The 16,195-nt window shown below is 41.9% G+C and overlaps 1 protein-coding gene across 2 annotated transcripts in view; it reads right to left on the bottom strand.

Annotated features, from left to right (window-relative positions):
* Nucleotides 1–3,951, bottom strand: part of RERE (arginine-glutamic acid dipeptide repeats) — a 262,460-nt gene extending 258,509 nt beyond the window's left edge. For both annotated transcript variants that reach the window (XM_082653708.1, XM_082653709.1), the window contains exon 1: nucleotides 3,513–3,951. In XM_082653708.1, the coding sequence (XP_082509834.1) occupies nucleotides 3,513–3,834 (322 nt within the window). In that variant the 5' untranslated portion in view covers nucleotides 3,835–3,951. The remainder of the gene's footprint in view (nucleotides 1–3,512) is intronic.
* Nucleotides 3,952–16,195: the final 12,244 nt, after the last annotated feature.

Below are 16,195 nucleotides of genomic sequence, written 5' to 3'. Positions count from 1 at the left end.
ATCCATTGGGAAATAAATGATTCAAGACGGACTTCCAGAAGCATTATTCTAACTTTGACATCATTTATCAGTCAATATATTTTTGAAAAAAATTTTCAGAAACTTATTTACTCAACAAATACTGGGAGTTCCCTGGTGGTCCAGTGGTTAGGACTTGGCGCTTTCACTGCCGTGGGCCCAGGTTCAATCCCTGGTCAGGGAACTAAGATCCCGCAAGCCAAGCGGCGAGGCCAAGAACAAAACAAACAAACAAACGCAAACAAATATTATGGAATACACACTATGTGTACACTATTGTAGATTCCAGGAATAAGCAAAAACAGAGTTGCTGCCTTTATGGAAGAGAGAGACAGCTACTAATCCTAAAATAGTAACAGAAATAAATAGAAAAGTATTACTGTTATAAGTGCTAGAAGAAAAGACACATAATGCCAGGACAGTAGCTATTAAGGAAATCTGGAAAACGTGGGAGGGGAAAGGCAATGACACTGGAATGGGAGAAATGAAGAAAGGAGAGCAGTTAAGTAAGTATGTCTGTGTGTGTGTTGGGGACAGGGAGGGCGGGGGGGTCGGTCATTAACCTGAGGCAACAGCAAGTGCAAAGACCCCAAGGCAGGAGGTTACATGGGCACTGTAACTACAAGTCCATTATGCTGAGCCTCTAAGGGCAAAATAAAGGTAACTCCAGAGGTGATGAGCAGGAGCAAAAGAGAACTGGTTGTAACCAGGCATGAGGTTAAACCTTAGCTAGCGACAAATCCTAAATACCCGATTTCTCAATAAAACCTCATTCTTCTCAGACCAAATAATCTGAACATAGGCTTGTCCCCCTAGGACAAGGAAGTATAGTTATATAATAGTCTATTTTTATCCTCACAGTATCACTCACTGCTAGGCTCATTCTTAATGACATTTTGGGGGGTATTTATAATTTATACTTGATTTGAGTATTAAAACCAATTCAGAAAAGGAAAAAGAAAAAAATTAATTTGTGATCTACATCCTAAAGAAACAAATGAGAATAACAATAATACACTGAAGAAATCCCTTATGATGCCCCATAAAGTCCCTACTAAAACACTTAAGATACAACAAACCACAGAGAATCTCTGTAATTGGGTGAGGATAATGGTTTTTCATCACTAACAGAAGATGTTACTGTAGTACTTTGCACCAAGAAAGAGAAAGAGCAAAAAGAAAGACGAAGGAAAGAAAAGAATCAAGTCCCACCTGCGAATCTAACCACAGTACCCTACTTCTGATTCTTCAGTTTAGATAAACCTAAAGAATAGGCACTATTTTAAAATCCTCCATTGAGAAAGAAGCTATTTGGAGAAGTCATTTAGCTTCGAATGCATAACCGCAAAAGAAATGAAACCACTGAGAAGGTCAGAAACAGTCTCCTTACCAAAGAGTAAGACTCTTACTTACTCCTACTTACTCTTACAGACTGGCAGGACCTAGCAGGATGCAAACCCCAGGCCACAGCTGTCAGCCCCCAAGCACAAGGGGCACCTCACAGGAAGTAGTTATGCTCTGAGCGCCAAAGAAAACTTTCATAGCCATTTTTGGTTGTCGTACATCCTTTATAACATAGTTAGCTTCCAGAGAGGCTGTATCTTTTTCACATTTCACAAAGGTCCTCAGATATACTGAAACAATGTCTGCCTCCCTGAGTACACAGTTCTTCCCCAAAACAAGAACCTGTTGTTTTGAAAATAAGCCATTAGCAACCTTCCTCCACAGAGTCTTCTAAGCAACAAGCAGGAAGGATTTCCCTTCATCCTGTAGAATATGCAATATGAATGTGCAACAGTTCTCAAACTAGTTTTCTCAAAAATGTTTTTTCTTAGGGAGATACTCAGCAGAAACAGGATGCCACAGGCCCATAAATGGGAAAAACGGCAGATTTTTTTTTTCAACGCTAAAGAGGTTTCCTTAACTGCAGGACTTCTCAGAGTCCTTAATTATGACTCTCTCACATGAGGGACAGTACGTGCAGCATTTCCCACATGTTCTGACTACAAATATTTTGAGGAAGCATCCCCACTGACACAGCAGTAACATTCCACTGAGAAAGGCTGGCATTTAGTACTGCACAAGGCAGCCAGACTTTTGACAGTGATCCAAAAGATCATAGTATAGTACCACACTGAATTGTTATGTATCAAGAGAAAAGGCTAACAAGATCTTTCCTTATTTTTAAGTTATCATCCTGTAATCTATAGCTAAAGGAGTTAACCCATTCTGTTCCTTTCTCATGATCTAGAACCACACAGGTTCATAGCAAGCAATCTGCGGTAAGTCTTCAGTGGCTAAGAAAATCTGACCATCCAGCATCTAAGTCTGAATCAAAGACCCTGATAGTGCTGTAACCCACACATTGCCAAATCTCTAGAGCAGAGCTCCACCTGCCCCCAAACCTCAACTTTGATAATTTTTTATCACATAAATATCTTCTCAGTTCATCATCAACCAAAACACAGTTGTGAATACAAGCTTATCTGTGTAATTTCTAACATTGATTATATTTTGACATTCAAAACTAATTCCTTTGTGGGGAAAAAATCCGATACTTTATGTGAAGTTGAGCACAGTTACAGTACTCCTCAGCAAAACAACTGTACCATGTTAATGACATAATCTCTTTAATCTCCCGCTCCTGGAAAAATATCAAACTGAGAGGCTTTTAATCTGTTAATTACATCTCATGAAATTCACATCATTCCTGAGCACTGTAAGTAATTCAAACAAAATGATTTTAGCTAGTTTTACTGACTTCTGTAAGAAAAGTACCTTAATACACACAATACGTCATATGGAAAAGGAAGGTTCTGCTGGTGTTCAACAGGTTCTGAATCACTTGCTTCCCTGAATCTCATCTGAAAGCTGGGTCTCTCTCTCTCTCTCTCTCTCTCTCTCTCTCTCTGAACAACTGCTATAAATAACCTCAATATACTGAGTGAACACAGTACCTTTCCTGGAAAACAGAGCAGGTTAGTTGGCTTCATCTATTATCACTGACTAGAGACCCTGAAGATCAATACTTTGGAAAAGGAGGTCATCAGGAGGAATAAACCTTCGTCTGAAGGCCATTAAAAACACCTTCTAGTTTCTGGTCACTCCTGTAGCCAACGTAAAATGTCCTGTTCCCAAGAATTTGAAGGTTTACTTGTCCCACTGTGTACTCCATTCTGCAGGGTCTCAACACAGCCTAATCGGTGCTGAAGACAAAAGGCAAGGAGGAAGTGGAAAGAGGAAAACTACTGGGCAGGCGGTGAAGTGCGAGAATGAGCAGCAGAAGACAAGGAAAGAACGACAGGCACACCGGCCAGGGCAGGAGGCGAGTGGAGGCGGGCACACCCAGATGACCAAAGCTGGCAGCTGTTTCCCACCTGGAGTTTTCCTGCCCCAAACCACTACCCACTCTTCTGGGTTCCACGCCTGCCTGCATCCACATGCTGACATCGTTTCTCTACCACAAACACTGTAAAGACCCAAAGGCGCCTCACCTCCTGGTCTGTAGACGACATCATCCTCCGTGATGTAAGACGTTATCTCCCCGGTGTCCGTCCTTTCGTAACGAGACTTTTTTTTCGGGGGCTTCTTCTTGGTCTTCTTCGTGGACTCCTCCGTGGTGGCACCATTGTCATTGTCCTCATCTTCGCTGTGGTCACTCTCAGCATAATTTTTGGCTCCTCCTTCCAAGGTACAGCTCCTGCGTGGCCTTGAATTCTCACTCTCTCGCGCCTTGTCTCTCTTCTCTCTCTCTCGGTCCCGATCTCGGTCCCGGTCCTTCTCTTTGTCTTTGTCTTTGTCTTTATCAGCTGTCATGATTCGCCACGTGCCTTCTTCTGTCCTCTCACGGCTGGGCCTCCGTGAAAGGTAGACAGTAAGCCTGGGCTTCAGTCTTCTGAATTTCTCACTCAATTCCAGGGAAAATCCGACCACTCCAACAACCCCAACGTTTCAAAAATGCTAGGAGAGGAAAGAGAGAGCGAAATTGATTTTCCTTTAACATTTTCTCGTATTTCCTTCCTAAAATAACGTTTTGTTAAATGACTCACTTACTCATGCTTTAGCAACTAAAACTTCTCACTGGCAATAGGAAAAAAGGTAGGACAAGTGATATCAAATTTAAATATAAACAGTTTTGGGCCTCAACTAGCATATGGTTTGGGATTTTCGATCACACCAATAATGAAAGATTTCTGAATGCGTAAGGGTAAACTATGCTTTCTGTATACAAATCGTTTTCTCTAACTTTTAAAGGAAAAGGTAAAGTGTACCCTAGTAAACAACATATAATGGGTACAAGTATACAAAAGGGGCTTCATAACCCATAACATTAATTTAAAAGGGTAAGAACCTGTAGTTAAATTATTTCCACCTGCAAAAAGTAATTTGGATAGCCTTGCAAAATGTCTCAGGATGTCTCACAGCGCATTACCTTCTGAAGACTCTTTCTAGCCACTTCTCCAAATTTCCAGAGCTCCTCTCAAGAATAAACATAAGAGCTGACTCAAATAAAAGTGACAACCTCAAAGCAAGATTCCTTTGCCTTCAATTACAATTTTTTACATCTTCTAGGTCTACTTACTATTCTAGTTATTTTCCAGGAAAAATGGTTTCTCGAAAGATATATTATCTCTGTCTTAAGAAAATATAACAGCTTCCAGAAACAACCTTCCATCTTTAGGGAATATTAGGTGGTTTATACATTCTTCCAAATTTCCACTGTTAATGGTTTCCCTAATAAATTTCTCCCCAGAACTAAACCCCAAAAGGAAAGTCTGAAGGTTTTAAGAATGTATAATGAGAAGAGTAAACCCCAAGCTCCAACCCAACACAATTCTTATAAAAAATTTTAAATTTTAATTTTATTTACATGTCAGTTTTGGAACAGTCATAATAACCAGTAATTTATCTTTTGCAATCTTTTATCGTCCTTCCCAATATCTCATTTTTTCAGCAATCTGTACCAAACATTATCTACGTGCCAGGGGTTCAGAACTAAAGACACCATGAGGGAACACCTCGTGGTCCTTGCCCGCAATGCTCTAATGCAAAGAGAGGAGACAACTGATCAATAGGAGAACCATCCCTTGCTCATGCTACGAGGGCCAGATAGGAAACAACACGTGCAAAGAAACGAAAAATTGGTCCTCTTTACTCAGACAACAACAAACAAGTCAGTTTGTAATTACATGCCTCAGAGGCAGAGAAAATTCTCTTTGGTCATGCCAAAACCATAAAAATTATCATATACTCTCTCCAAAGCTCTTAGGTCAAACTTGATACCAGAAAAGACCTCCACATAAGCACTTCGAATATCCTTAGGCATCCAGGAAAATTTTAAAAATGTTAACAACAACTTTTGGGTGAGAGAACAATGAAGGAGCAATAATGCCAACAATCTATAAGCAAAGTCAGAAGGATGAAAGCATGTAGCACAAACGTAAATTGCTTCCTTTTACATAGGAAATGCACTTTCAGATAGGATTTCAATTTTCTAAACATATTTCCAGAAAATGAAAAATTATTCTAGTGCCTGCAAAAGTTCTGCTTCGATGAATCATCTGCTAAACAGACAGTAATAAACTCCCAAGTCCCTGTAGGCCACTAGTGTTAGCAATTGAAAATACACGAAGAGACATATTACTTTCTCCATCTGGCTTAAGTTTAGAGCCTGAACAAGCCAATCATACAAGAAAGAAAACCATCAGCTAATACAGTTGTTAAAACATTCCTCTTTGACACTGAAAACATACCAAGGCCTCCTGGGAATCTAAAAAGAACAAGAAGCTTAGGCTGAAAGCCTCTAAGACGCAGTTCAGGACAGACATACTTCAGACAAGTTCAAGAAAAAAACTCATTCTCCCTAGGGTTAACAAGATAACTGCTCCAGAAAATTGTGTAAAAATATTATTTCAGCACTTAAAAAAAGGAAAAAAAAACAGTAAGTCCAAATTGTACATTCAACATTACTCCCTACAAAATCATATACTGTATTTCTATTTACAAAAAAATTTGAGTTGTTTCTGCCAAGAGTTAGCAAGAAAAATTCAACAATCAACAGAGAAAACATCCACAAAATAAAATCCTCTACGTGTGTGTGCACGTGTGTGTGCGCGCGTGTATCCAACCTTCAGATAACCAAGAATATTGATAATCCAAAGCAAAAGTTAATCCAACTACCATTCACATTTGGCTATAAAATATAGCTCAGTGGGGATATATTCTTTTCCTCTGTACTTACCACACTAATCATAATTTTTTGAGCCTCATTATAAAACGACCAACATGCAACAATAATACAACATTTGAGGAAAGGGACCCAGAGAGGAACCAGGTGGCACCGAGAAAGGTAGCTGTCGCTTCAGTACGCTAGAAATGATCTACACAGTAGACAATACAACAGCATCTTTAAAACAGCAAGGGGTTTACAAAGCAGGTCCCTGCCATGATCTCATTAGATTCTCTCTGTCTACAACTCAGTGATGTGAACCAGACAGAAGTCACCACTCCCACTTTTCAGGCTACAGGAGGAGAACTAAGAAGAGATCATCTGCCCGTGAGTGAGTCTAAAGCAGGTCTCCCAAAGGTGAACCCCATCTGACCTGATTCCAACCTGCTGCTCAGGTTATAATCTGTATCTTCACAGGTGCCAACCTTTCCTACATGTATTCTTGCTGATAATTTGCACAGACAGTTTTAGGAAACACACTCACTTTAACCTCTCCCCCCAAAAACAAGAGGTACTTTTCTCCAGTAAGACAGACAAGAATATTGAAAATATCTTGTCGATCCACTACTCAACCCAGTTAAACAGGAAACACGGCAAAAGATACTTTAATAATTAATTAAAGGAATAATCGAATCTAAAACATTTCAGATTCAAAACAATCTTCATCTATTCATTGAACAAATGTCTACTGAATGCCCACAATGTGCGGTGTGCTAGTTACTGCCCTAGGTATGGGGAAAATAGCAGAGAACCACATACGAACATCCCTGACCTTGTGGAACTGATGTTCCAGGAAGTGGAGAAAGATACACACACACACACACACACACACACACACACACACACACACACACACACACACACACACACACACACACACACACACACACACACACACACACACACACACACACACACCACACACACACTATATTAAAAGATCTTACATGGGGAGTCCAATGGGAACAAGGGAGTATAAGAGGATTGCAATTTTAAATGGTCAGGTAAGGCCTCACTGAGGTGGCTTTGTCCCAAGTTAAGAGTGAGTACAGAGGAAACACGGAGACCATTCCAGCAGAGGGGAAAGTAGGTGCAAATGTCCAGAGGCAGCAGTGATTCAGTTACATTCAAGACACGGGAGGCCAGAGGGGCTGGAGTGACATGAGGAAGAGGACTGATTTTTTAAAAAACGAACGTATAGTCCTCACACTAGTTTCCAGAGTCATCAGATTGCACTTCATCGTTTTATCTTGATAAAATTTGGTAGGCTAGCTTCGTTTCGTCGTGATCTAATCAGGGTCAAAGGCTTTTAACAGAGTCGAGGATACAGAACTGTTCTTTATTACTTCAGGTTACTTAACCCTCTACACAAACACTGTCTGCCTCTTCAAAGTGAAGCCAACAACCACCTACAAACACCTTACACTACTTAACAGAACTGATTTGCATAAAGTACTAAAATTTCGGTCATGCTCAGGGTCCACACCTCATTTAAGGACACCACTTCTTGTCACTATTTAAGCAGTCCCAGGAGGTTTGGGCCCTTGATAGAACTGCAAGAAGACTGGGGTCAGAAGCCAAGATCCAAGTTCTTGGCACTGCCAGGGCTAGTGCCTTAGGCAGATCACTCTATCTCTGAGTCAGTTTCAATGCTGTAAAACAGGGATAATAACTAGCTACTTCACAGAGCTGCTGTGAGAATTAAGTATACGTATACAGGTAAATGCACTTATAGATTGCAAAGTGCTTTATAAATATAAACTATCAATAATATATACTTAGATCAGTCATAACTACATTATCTACTACAGCAGATAATGCCAAACAGTGTACTGTGCTATGCAAGATATAAACGTAGCCAAACGTCATCCTTACCCTCAAGAATTTATTACCTACTAGGGAGGAGGGGGAATCCTATTACACGAGTAAGAAATAAATCATGGAAAACTGACTACAAATGAAGTAAAAATTTTAAAATATCTCCTCTTGGATTGCGTAAAACCCACTTATTAATGAAAACTTGCTCCTTCCTCCTGAGTTCCCAATCCCTGAGTTCTGTTCATTTCAATTGCTCAAGCCAGATTCTGGAGGACGCTTGACTCTCACACCAAATGCAGTTAGTGAAGTCCAATGAATTCTTCCTCATTCAACCACAGCAAGAAATGCTTACGTTTGTCAAATACCAATCACACACTAGGCATTTTCCTCAGCTCTCAGGGTCTACCAATCACCTCCTGAATAACTCTATAATTTGTCTACTGCTCCAACTCAAGCAGAGAGTGCCTATTTCAAGCCATCATCATCTTTCACACAGATTAACACAACTGCCTTCTAACTGGTCTCTGTGACTATAAAATTTTGTTTTTGCTTTCCTTCCAATTCGTCCTCCAACACAGCCAGCCAAGCATCTGACCCTCCACCACTTTTTTTTTTTACATTGAGATATAATTCACACACCATACAATTCACCATGTACAGTACAATTCACTGTGCACCATTCCTTTTCAAAGATTACAGAGACCTTCCTGTCCTGACTGCCCCTTCACCACTCCAGCCCGACCTCCACCCTTCCTGTGTGTCCAGCAGTCCCCTCCCCTTTGTCGGGCTAACCTCTACTTACCCTTAGGGCCCTCAGGCATTTCTGCTGCCCAACTCCAGGAAGGCTCCCAGACCCCCCCAAAGTCCAGCCCCTCACTGTTCCCCATCCTGCCTGTAAAGTGGCCCTCATTGATCCCACTACTGGTATCTGTTGTTAACTTGTGTAACTTCTCCACTAACCAACAAGGACCATGACTATAGTATAATATTCACTAGAACAACTCCTACTGACGCAATTTCCTCTCTGTATCAAGTCCACTAGAGGTTTTGTTCTCATTATCATTTGACCATTCAGCACCCTCTGACAGGGCTGACCACACACCCTCCTTCTGGAAAGGCTCTTTTCCTCTGGCCTTCCTGGCACTGTCATCTCCTGGGTCTATTTAACTGTTCCTCCACCTCTAGTACTGGACCAGCTAATGGGGGAGCTCTTCAGGAGCTATCCGGAGCCATCCTTCCTCATCCTCGTCGATCTCCTACGTGTCCGTCAGGCCCCAGGTACCACATCCACACAGGCGATCCACAAATGCACGTGTTTACCAAACTTCTCCTGCAGAGCCAGATGCCTCTGAAAACTGCCCCCACCTGAAGTCTCCTCTTGGATGTCTCAAAGGTACCTCAACATATCAAAACAAGGGCACACTCTGGCCCCAGATGGCCTCTCTCGTGACTGGTGCCGCTGCCCATCCTGTCATGCAAGCTGGACATCTAAGCCACATGTTTAGCACCTCCTCTCTTTCATCCCGTCATCAGCAAACCATGTCACCGTCACCTTATAAATTTCTCTCAAACACACCTACTTGAGAACACGTCCAACAGCACAACCTTAGTTAAAAGCTACTAGTGTGGCCTTCCTGGACCACTTCAATTGGCTTCTCTCCAACTCTACTCCTCTGAATCCTCATAATTCTCTTTACAGACTGCAGCCAGGGCTCTCCTTTCAAAAGGCTAATGTGATTACGTCAATCCTTACCTTAAAATACTCAGTGACTTGTCACTTCTGTTAACCAAAAACCCAAATCCTAGCCATGATCTACAACGCCCTTATCTTTCTATCTGGCCTCATCCCCCGCCTCCCTCCCACACTCTGTGCCCAACCACACTGCCCTTCCCTCTGCCCCTTGAACACACGCCCTCCTACCTGGAGTAAGACTTAGCTCATGTTCTCCCTTCCGTCGTGATGCTCATCTCCTCTCCTGGCCTACGTATCTCCTATTCTTCCTTCAGGTCACAGCTCAACAGGAACTTCCTCAGGATGTCCTTTCTTGTCCAAAAGGACTAGGCTAAATCCCTTTGTAATGCTCTCTACAATGCTAACTTCGCATTTATTTGTGTGATTTGATTAACATCTGTCTCCACCTCTAAGCTAGAAGCTCCGTGAAGGGCTGACCCTGACTCTCTTTGCCCTGTGTTGTATTCTCAAATCCTAACTCACTGCCTGGCACATACAGACGAGCAATAAATTACTCTTCCCTGCCCTCCCTCTCACACATAAGCTGGATCAATCAAGACGGTATTATGATGAGACTTTTATTTGGGAAAGAAAATATTTCATGCGTAAATAACTGAGGGGGTGCTTGAGCTGGCCTGCACACCATGAACAGGGTGGGAGGAGCAAAAAGGAGGAGAGAGCATTCAGGTGCAAGTGCAGTAAAACAGTTATTGATTAAATCCTTGTCCTGGATGGCAGGCACAGAGTAAAACTAGTAGGAAGTAAGCTTAAGTAGAGGGGGGAACGGATAATGGGAGCTCCTAAAATAATAAAGCAGCTAATACTCACTGAGCACTTACCATGCGCTAAGCATTTTACACGTTAATTCATTTAAACTTCACTATAATGAGACTGAGAATATAATTTATCGTCCAAACCAGGACACATCTGAGAGCAAAAACATTAATAATTGTTCAGGAAAAACGTGAAACCAGGTCACATGATCATCCTAACGGTAACGCTATTCAGTAGATGCTGTTGCTATGTACAGTTTCCCTGCAAAAGCAAGCACTGAGAGGCTGAGCAAGTAGACCAAAACTCACGCACTGTGTATTTCGGTAGACCCCAATCACACAGCTCTGTGTGAGACCCAGGGCGCTGACTCAGAGCCTATACTCTTACCCACAAGGCTGTACTGCCTTCAATCACACAGCCTTAAGAGAGTTTTCTAAGCGAACGGTGTTACTGCAGGCTCTTAAGATGAAAGTAGGATTTGGGGAAACATTCATCCCTTCTGGCACGAGATATTTTCCAACAACGGTTGTTAGTGCCATTCCCAACTAGCTTGCTCTCAAATCTATTATCTCTGAAAGCCTAAATCAGGAACCAAGGTCCTCAAGAACTTCTGCCTTTGCCATTTCTACATTTATTATGTCTCAATAAATGCTTTAGCCTTTTCCCTTCGGAAAAAAATGAGATGGTCCAAGAGTGGAAGACCTAAGTGAGCTACCCGCTGCGCTGGGCCCCACCTGCAAGACAAGCAGCTGCAGCCAGGCAGGCAACAGAACACCCAGGAAGCATGTGACAGCTGAGCGACTTGCTTTCTCAGTAAAATCAATGTTCTTTTCCTGTTCCCTTTCATATCAACAGCCTGGGAATGAAAATGTACTGACTTGTGCTCTGGAAAGGGAAATGTCACTCTAACACTTGTTACTCCCGGATAAGAACCCATAAACAGCAACCTGCTGCACAGAACACCTCAAAACAGGCTGGAGAATCACTGACAGAGATGCAAGGTAACTCTGAAACATGGGGTCAGCGGATCTAGGAATCCACGTAGAGGTCAGAGTGCTTCATCTGAAACGGATGTGGTACTGAGAGCAGTTCTCCCACGTAAAAATAAACAGGTGTCACGTTCTCCCACCTGAACAAATCCAACCATTTATAAGCAAACGGTTACACATCTACCTCCAAAGATTCTCTGCATTTGGGGTTAATAAATATTTAAACTCAATCAGTTTAATTAGTCAATGTTTAAATACTCATTCCTGGAACACATGTCTTATTGAGACAACCTAAATAACCGAGATGGGACCCATTAGTCAAATTCAGAGAGCAGCCTCTGTGGTATCAAAACAGAAGGAGGCAAAGAATGAATGCACCTTAATCACAAGTGGGTGTAATGCTTAAAGCAGCACTTCCTCAACTGCTTGAGAAGCTTTGGGAAAAAACAGAGAACTAAGATTGGCGGACTCTGACAAATATCTTAATTTCTTCCAAAAAGACATAATAACAACAAAACATACTACCTGCAAAAGGTGGGGAAAGTACCCAGGATAGCAAAACTCCAGGTTACAATCAACAGCTCAATTAAAATTAAATAACAAACAACACATAACCTTTTTATTTGGAGTAAGAGTAGGGAATTCCCAAAGATGAGACGCCCAAGGAGGTTCCCCCGCACCCCCCAAAATCAAAAATCCTCCTTTTCTTTAAAGAACACATAAATCCACTGACACAAGCAACTGCTTTTCTATACTGTTAAAATGTGAAGATTTTCGCAATTACATACGAAATTTTTTTTGCCTTGCAAGTTGCCTATAGTTGTGTCTCTTCTACTAAGTAGCGAAGAAGAATTCACTGCTCAGTTTAAACCAGGGCTTCTCAACTGCGGCACAATTAACATTTTGAGCCAGATTGGGGTGGGGGGGGTGGGGGGGAGGCCTGTTCTGTGCATTATCCCTGGTCTCTACTCACATAGATTCTAGTACCACAACCCACTGCTCCAATGACAACAACAAAAAAGTATCTCCAGGCCTTCCCTGGTGGCGCAGTGGTTAAGAATCCGCCTGCCAATGCAGGGGACACGGGTTTGAGTCCTGATCCGGGAAGATCCCACATGCCGCAGAGCAACTAAGCCCGTGCGCCACAACTACTGAGCCTGCGCTCTAGAGCCTGCGAGCCACAATTACTGAGCCCTCGCGCCACAACTACTGAAGCCCGCACGCCTAGAGCCCGTGCTCCGCAACGAGAGAAGCCACCGCAATGAGAAGCCCACGCACCACAACGAAGAGTACCCCCCGCTCACCGCAGCGCACAGCAATGAAGACCCAACACAGCCAAAAATAAATAAACTAAATTAAATAAATAAAACATTAAAAAAAATTCTCCAAATACTGCCACATAGCCTCTGGGGAGCAAAGTTGTTCACAGTTGAGAACCACTGCTTTCAACGAATAAAACTTCTTGTCTATCACAGAGATTTCAAAGGATTAAGCATTTGTGTTGCTTTATTCAAAATTATGCTTGACCAGTATGGAATCCATAAAGCTAACACCATTACGAAAACTATATAATGTGGCATGTTCTTCATTCTCTGAAATATATTGGATTAACTCAAAACACTACCTGAAATAGTAATTACACAGATGTGTGAAGCTGAATTAGGAAAACCGAAGTAAATATTCTGAAAATCTTGATGTTTCCTGGCAAGCTCTGAAGGTGATCAGGGGTAATGTTACTCAGTGGTGACCTGCTCTGGTCCTGGAGCCAAGTGGATGCTTCTGTTATCACACGACTAACTGAGAAAACCTGGTGTCCACAATGCCAAGAACAAGGGAAACTAAATACCTACAAGACCAAAACCCTGGTGTGAAAGGGGAAAGAATTCCTGAACTCACTCTCCCAAAGCATGGCCACAGATAGAAAACCAAATACAGAAAAGATAAATATAAAACTCAAGCACGTATGGACACCAAGGTGGGGAAAGGGGCGGGGGGGGGGGTGTGAAAAAAAAACAACTCAAGCAGACAGATAAGTAAAATATGGTATACCCATAAAATAGAACATTATTGAACAAGAAATGAAATACTGATACCTGTTAGAACATGGATAAGCCTGGGAAGCATTATCTTACGTGAAAAATGCCAGTCACAAAAGACCACATACGGTATGATCCCATTTATATTAAATGCCCAGAAAAGACAAATCCACAGAGACAGAAAGCAGATTGGTGGTTGCCTGGGGGTGGGGGGTGCTGGGGTGCTATAGTTATGCATTTCATTTGGGGATGATATAAATGTTCTAGAATTGATTATGGTGATGCTTGCATATATCTGTGAAAATATTAAAAGTCACTAAATTGTACACTTTAAATGGGTAAATTATGTGATATGCAAATAATATTTCAATAAAGCTGTTACAGCACAAACACACACAAACAGCAACATTACAAACTAATAAGAAAAAGCTCAAGCTTCGTTAAAATTTAAAAAAAAATGCATCTGGCTATAAAATTCACAAGGACAAGCTCTACCTCCACAATTCTGAAAAACCACCTCTTAAAGTTGTAAAAGCATAGTTAATTAAACACATAGGAGAAGTTGTATTTCATGTAACATTAAGAATGAAAGAGAACCTTCCTTGGACCACAGTAATCTTTAATATGCATGAATACTTGGTCAGGCTTACTACCTCTGCACAACATGTTCCAAAGCAGATAAGTTGGACAGGGTTTCTTTCAGTCTGCAGAGATCCGAGATTCAAAGTTAATTTGCAACCATGGCACGTAAGGTCTCAACAGCTGATGAAAGGAAATGACAGGGTGGATTTTATACTTAACACAGTTACACTTCACACATATATGAAAAACCAAAAGCATTCATAATACACTTCTAATCCATGGGTACAAATTATATCAAGGGAAAAAAACTGCGAAACTCACTGGAGCAGTCCTTCTAAAAACACTCAGAATCTGAGTCCTAGATGAAAAGGAAAAGTAGCTCTGACGAAAAGCATAAATCTAAGCCAGAACTCAATTTGCCATTTTCTTTGAGCTGTTCCAACTGGGTATGATGCTCTCTAGGTTGACCAGATGTATTACACTGCCATCTTTGTTAACCTGACATCATTGAAAGAGAAAAGCAAAAGAGCCACTAGAATTATTCAATTCAAGATGCCAAGAACTAGCAAGTGACCAGGGAGGGTGGGAGTACAGGGAGTCCCGCGGCCTGGACCACAACACTGAAATGCTGTAGTTGTGACACTGATCATCAAATAAACACCAATGTCCTGAGCGAAGTCGCTGTCAATTCCTCCATTAATTCAGCAAATATTTACTTAGCACCTACTAGGTGCCAAGCACTGCCCTAGGAGCTACAGATATATGCGCGACCAGAATACACACAATCTCTAACCTCAGAGAGCTTACAGTATAGTAGGGGAGGAAGCAGACAACAAACAAACAAGAAAATATATTAGTATATTACCTGGTGATAAGTGCTATGGAGAAAAAATTAAGGTGGGCAAAAGGGAATGGGGCGGGGCGGGGTAATTTATTTAAGGTAATCACTGATAAGGGGTCGTTTGACCTAAAGGAAGTAAGGCAGCAAGTTGTGTGGTTATCTGGAGGAAAGTATTCCAGGCAGAGAGAAAAGCAAGTACAGAGGCCTGAGACAGGGGCAGTTTTGGCACATCCAAACAGCAGCAAAAGGCCAAGGTGGCTGAAGCAGTGACAGCAAAGAAGAAAGTCAGAGGTGAAGAGGGAAGGGGGGCAGGCGGGGGCGGTGTGCATGCTGCATCTACCGAAATAAGAGAAAAGCTTTTGTAGGGTTTTGGCATAAAGAAGTAATGATCTGAGTTACGTTTTAACAGACTCCCTCCAGCTGCTGCAGGGTTACGAGACTGTGGATTCAGGCCAGGTGTCAGTAGTGCAGGTGCAAGGAGAGGTCAGACTGTGGGCAGGTTCTGCTAGTAGAGCCCTCGGAATCTGTTGTCAGACTGGATGTGATTTGAGACAAAGAGGAGAGTCCAAGAAGGGGCCGCAATTTGGGCCTGAGCAACTGGAAGAGCAGAGCTTCATTTACTGATGGGGAAGAGAAGGAAAACTGGAATTCTGTTTGGAACATGTTAAGTTTGAGACGCCTAGTAAATATCTAAGCAGAAATATGGGTACAGGTTGAGAGGTCAGAAAGTTCTGGGCTGGAGATTTAAATCTGGGAGTCCTCACCATACAAACCCTACACCAACAACCATGAGACTGGATGACTGGGTGGCGTGGAAGCAAACTACAGGAGATGAAACATTCAAAGTAGCAAGAGAATACTCTCACAAGCAAATAAAAGGTATTACGGACAGGCCAAATAAATTTGTAAACTGCAGGTGAAGTTTCAGTGATAGGATGATGGAAAGACTGGCTCAGACCATGTTCTGAAAATGCTGAGGTGAAAACAATACCCTGTTTTATTCACAAAGAAGCCCTCTACATATGTAACAGTTGCCTAAAGACAAATTACATATTAATGATGTTACCAAATGCTGTAGTTAATAAAACCCAGGCTGCTACAGTCTTGGTTGGCTTCTACTTTATGAAGTCACACAAGATAGGTACATCCACTCCACTCCCCGCCCCTGTTTCGAAG

This window comes from Grampus griseus (assembly GCF_964374135.1).
Source record: "Grampus griseus genome assembly, chromosome: 1".
Lineage (NCBI taxonomy): Eukaryota > Metazoa > Chordata > Mammalia > Artiodactyla > Delphinidae > Grampus > Grampus griseus.
Note: the sequence above shows the minus strand (reverse complement) of the source record. Positions and strands in the feature narration are given on the sequence as shown.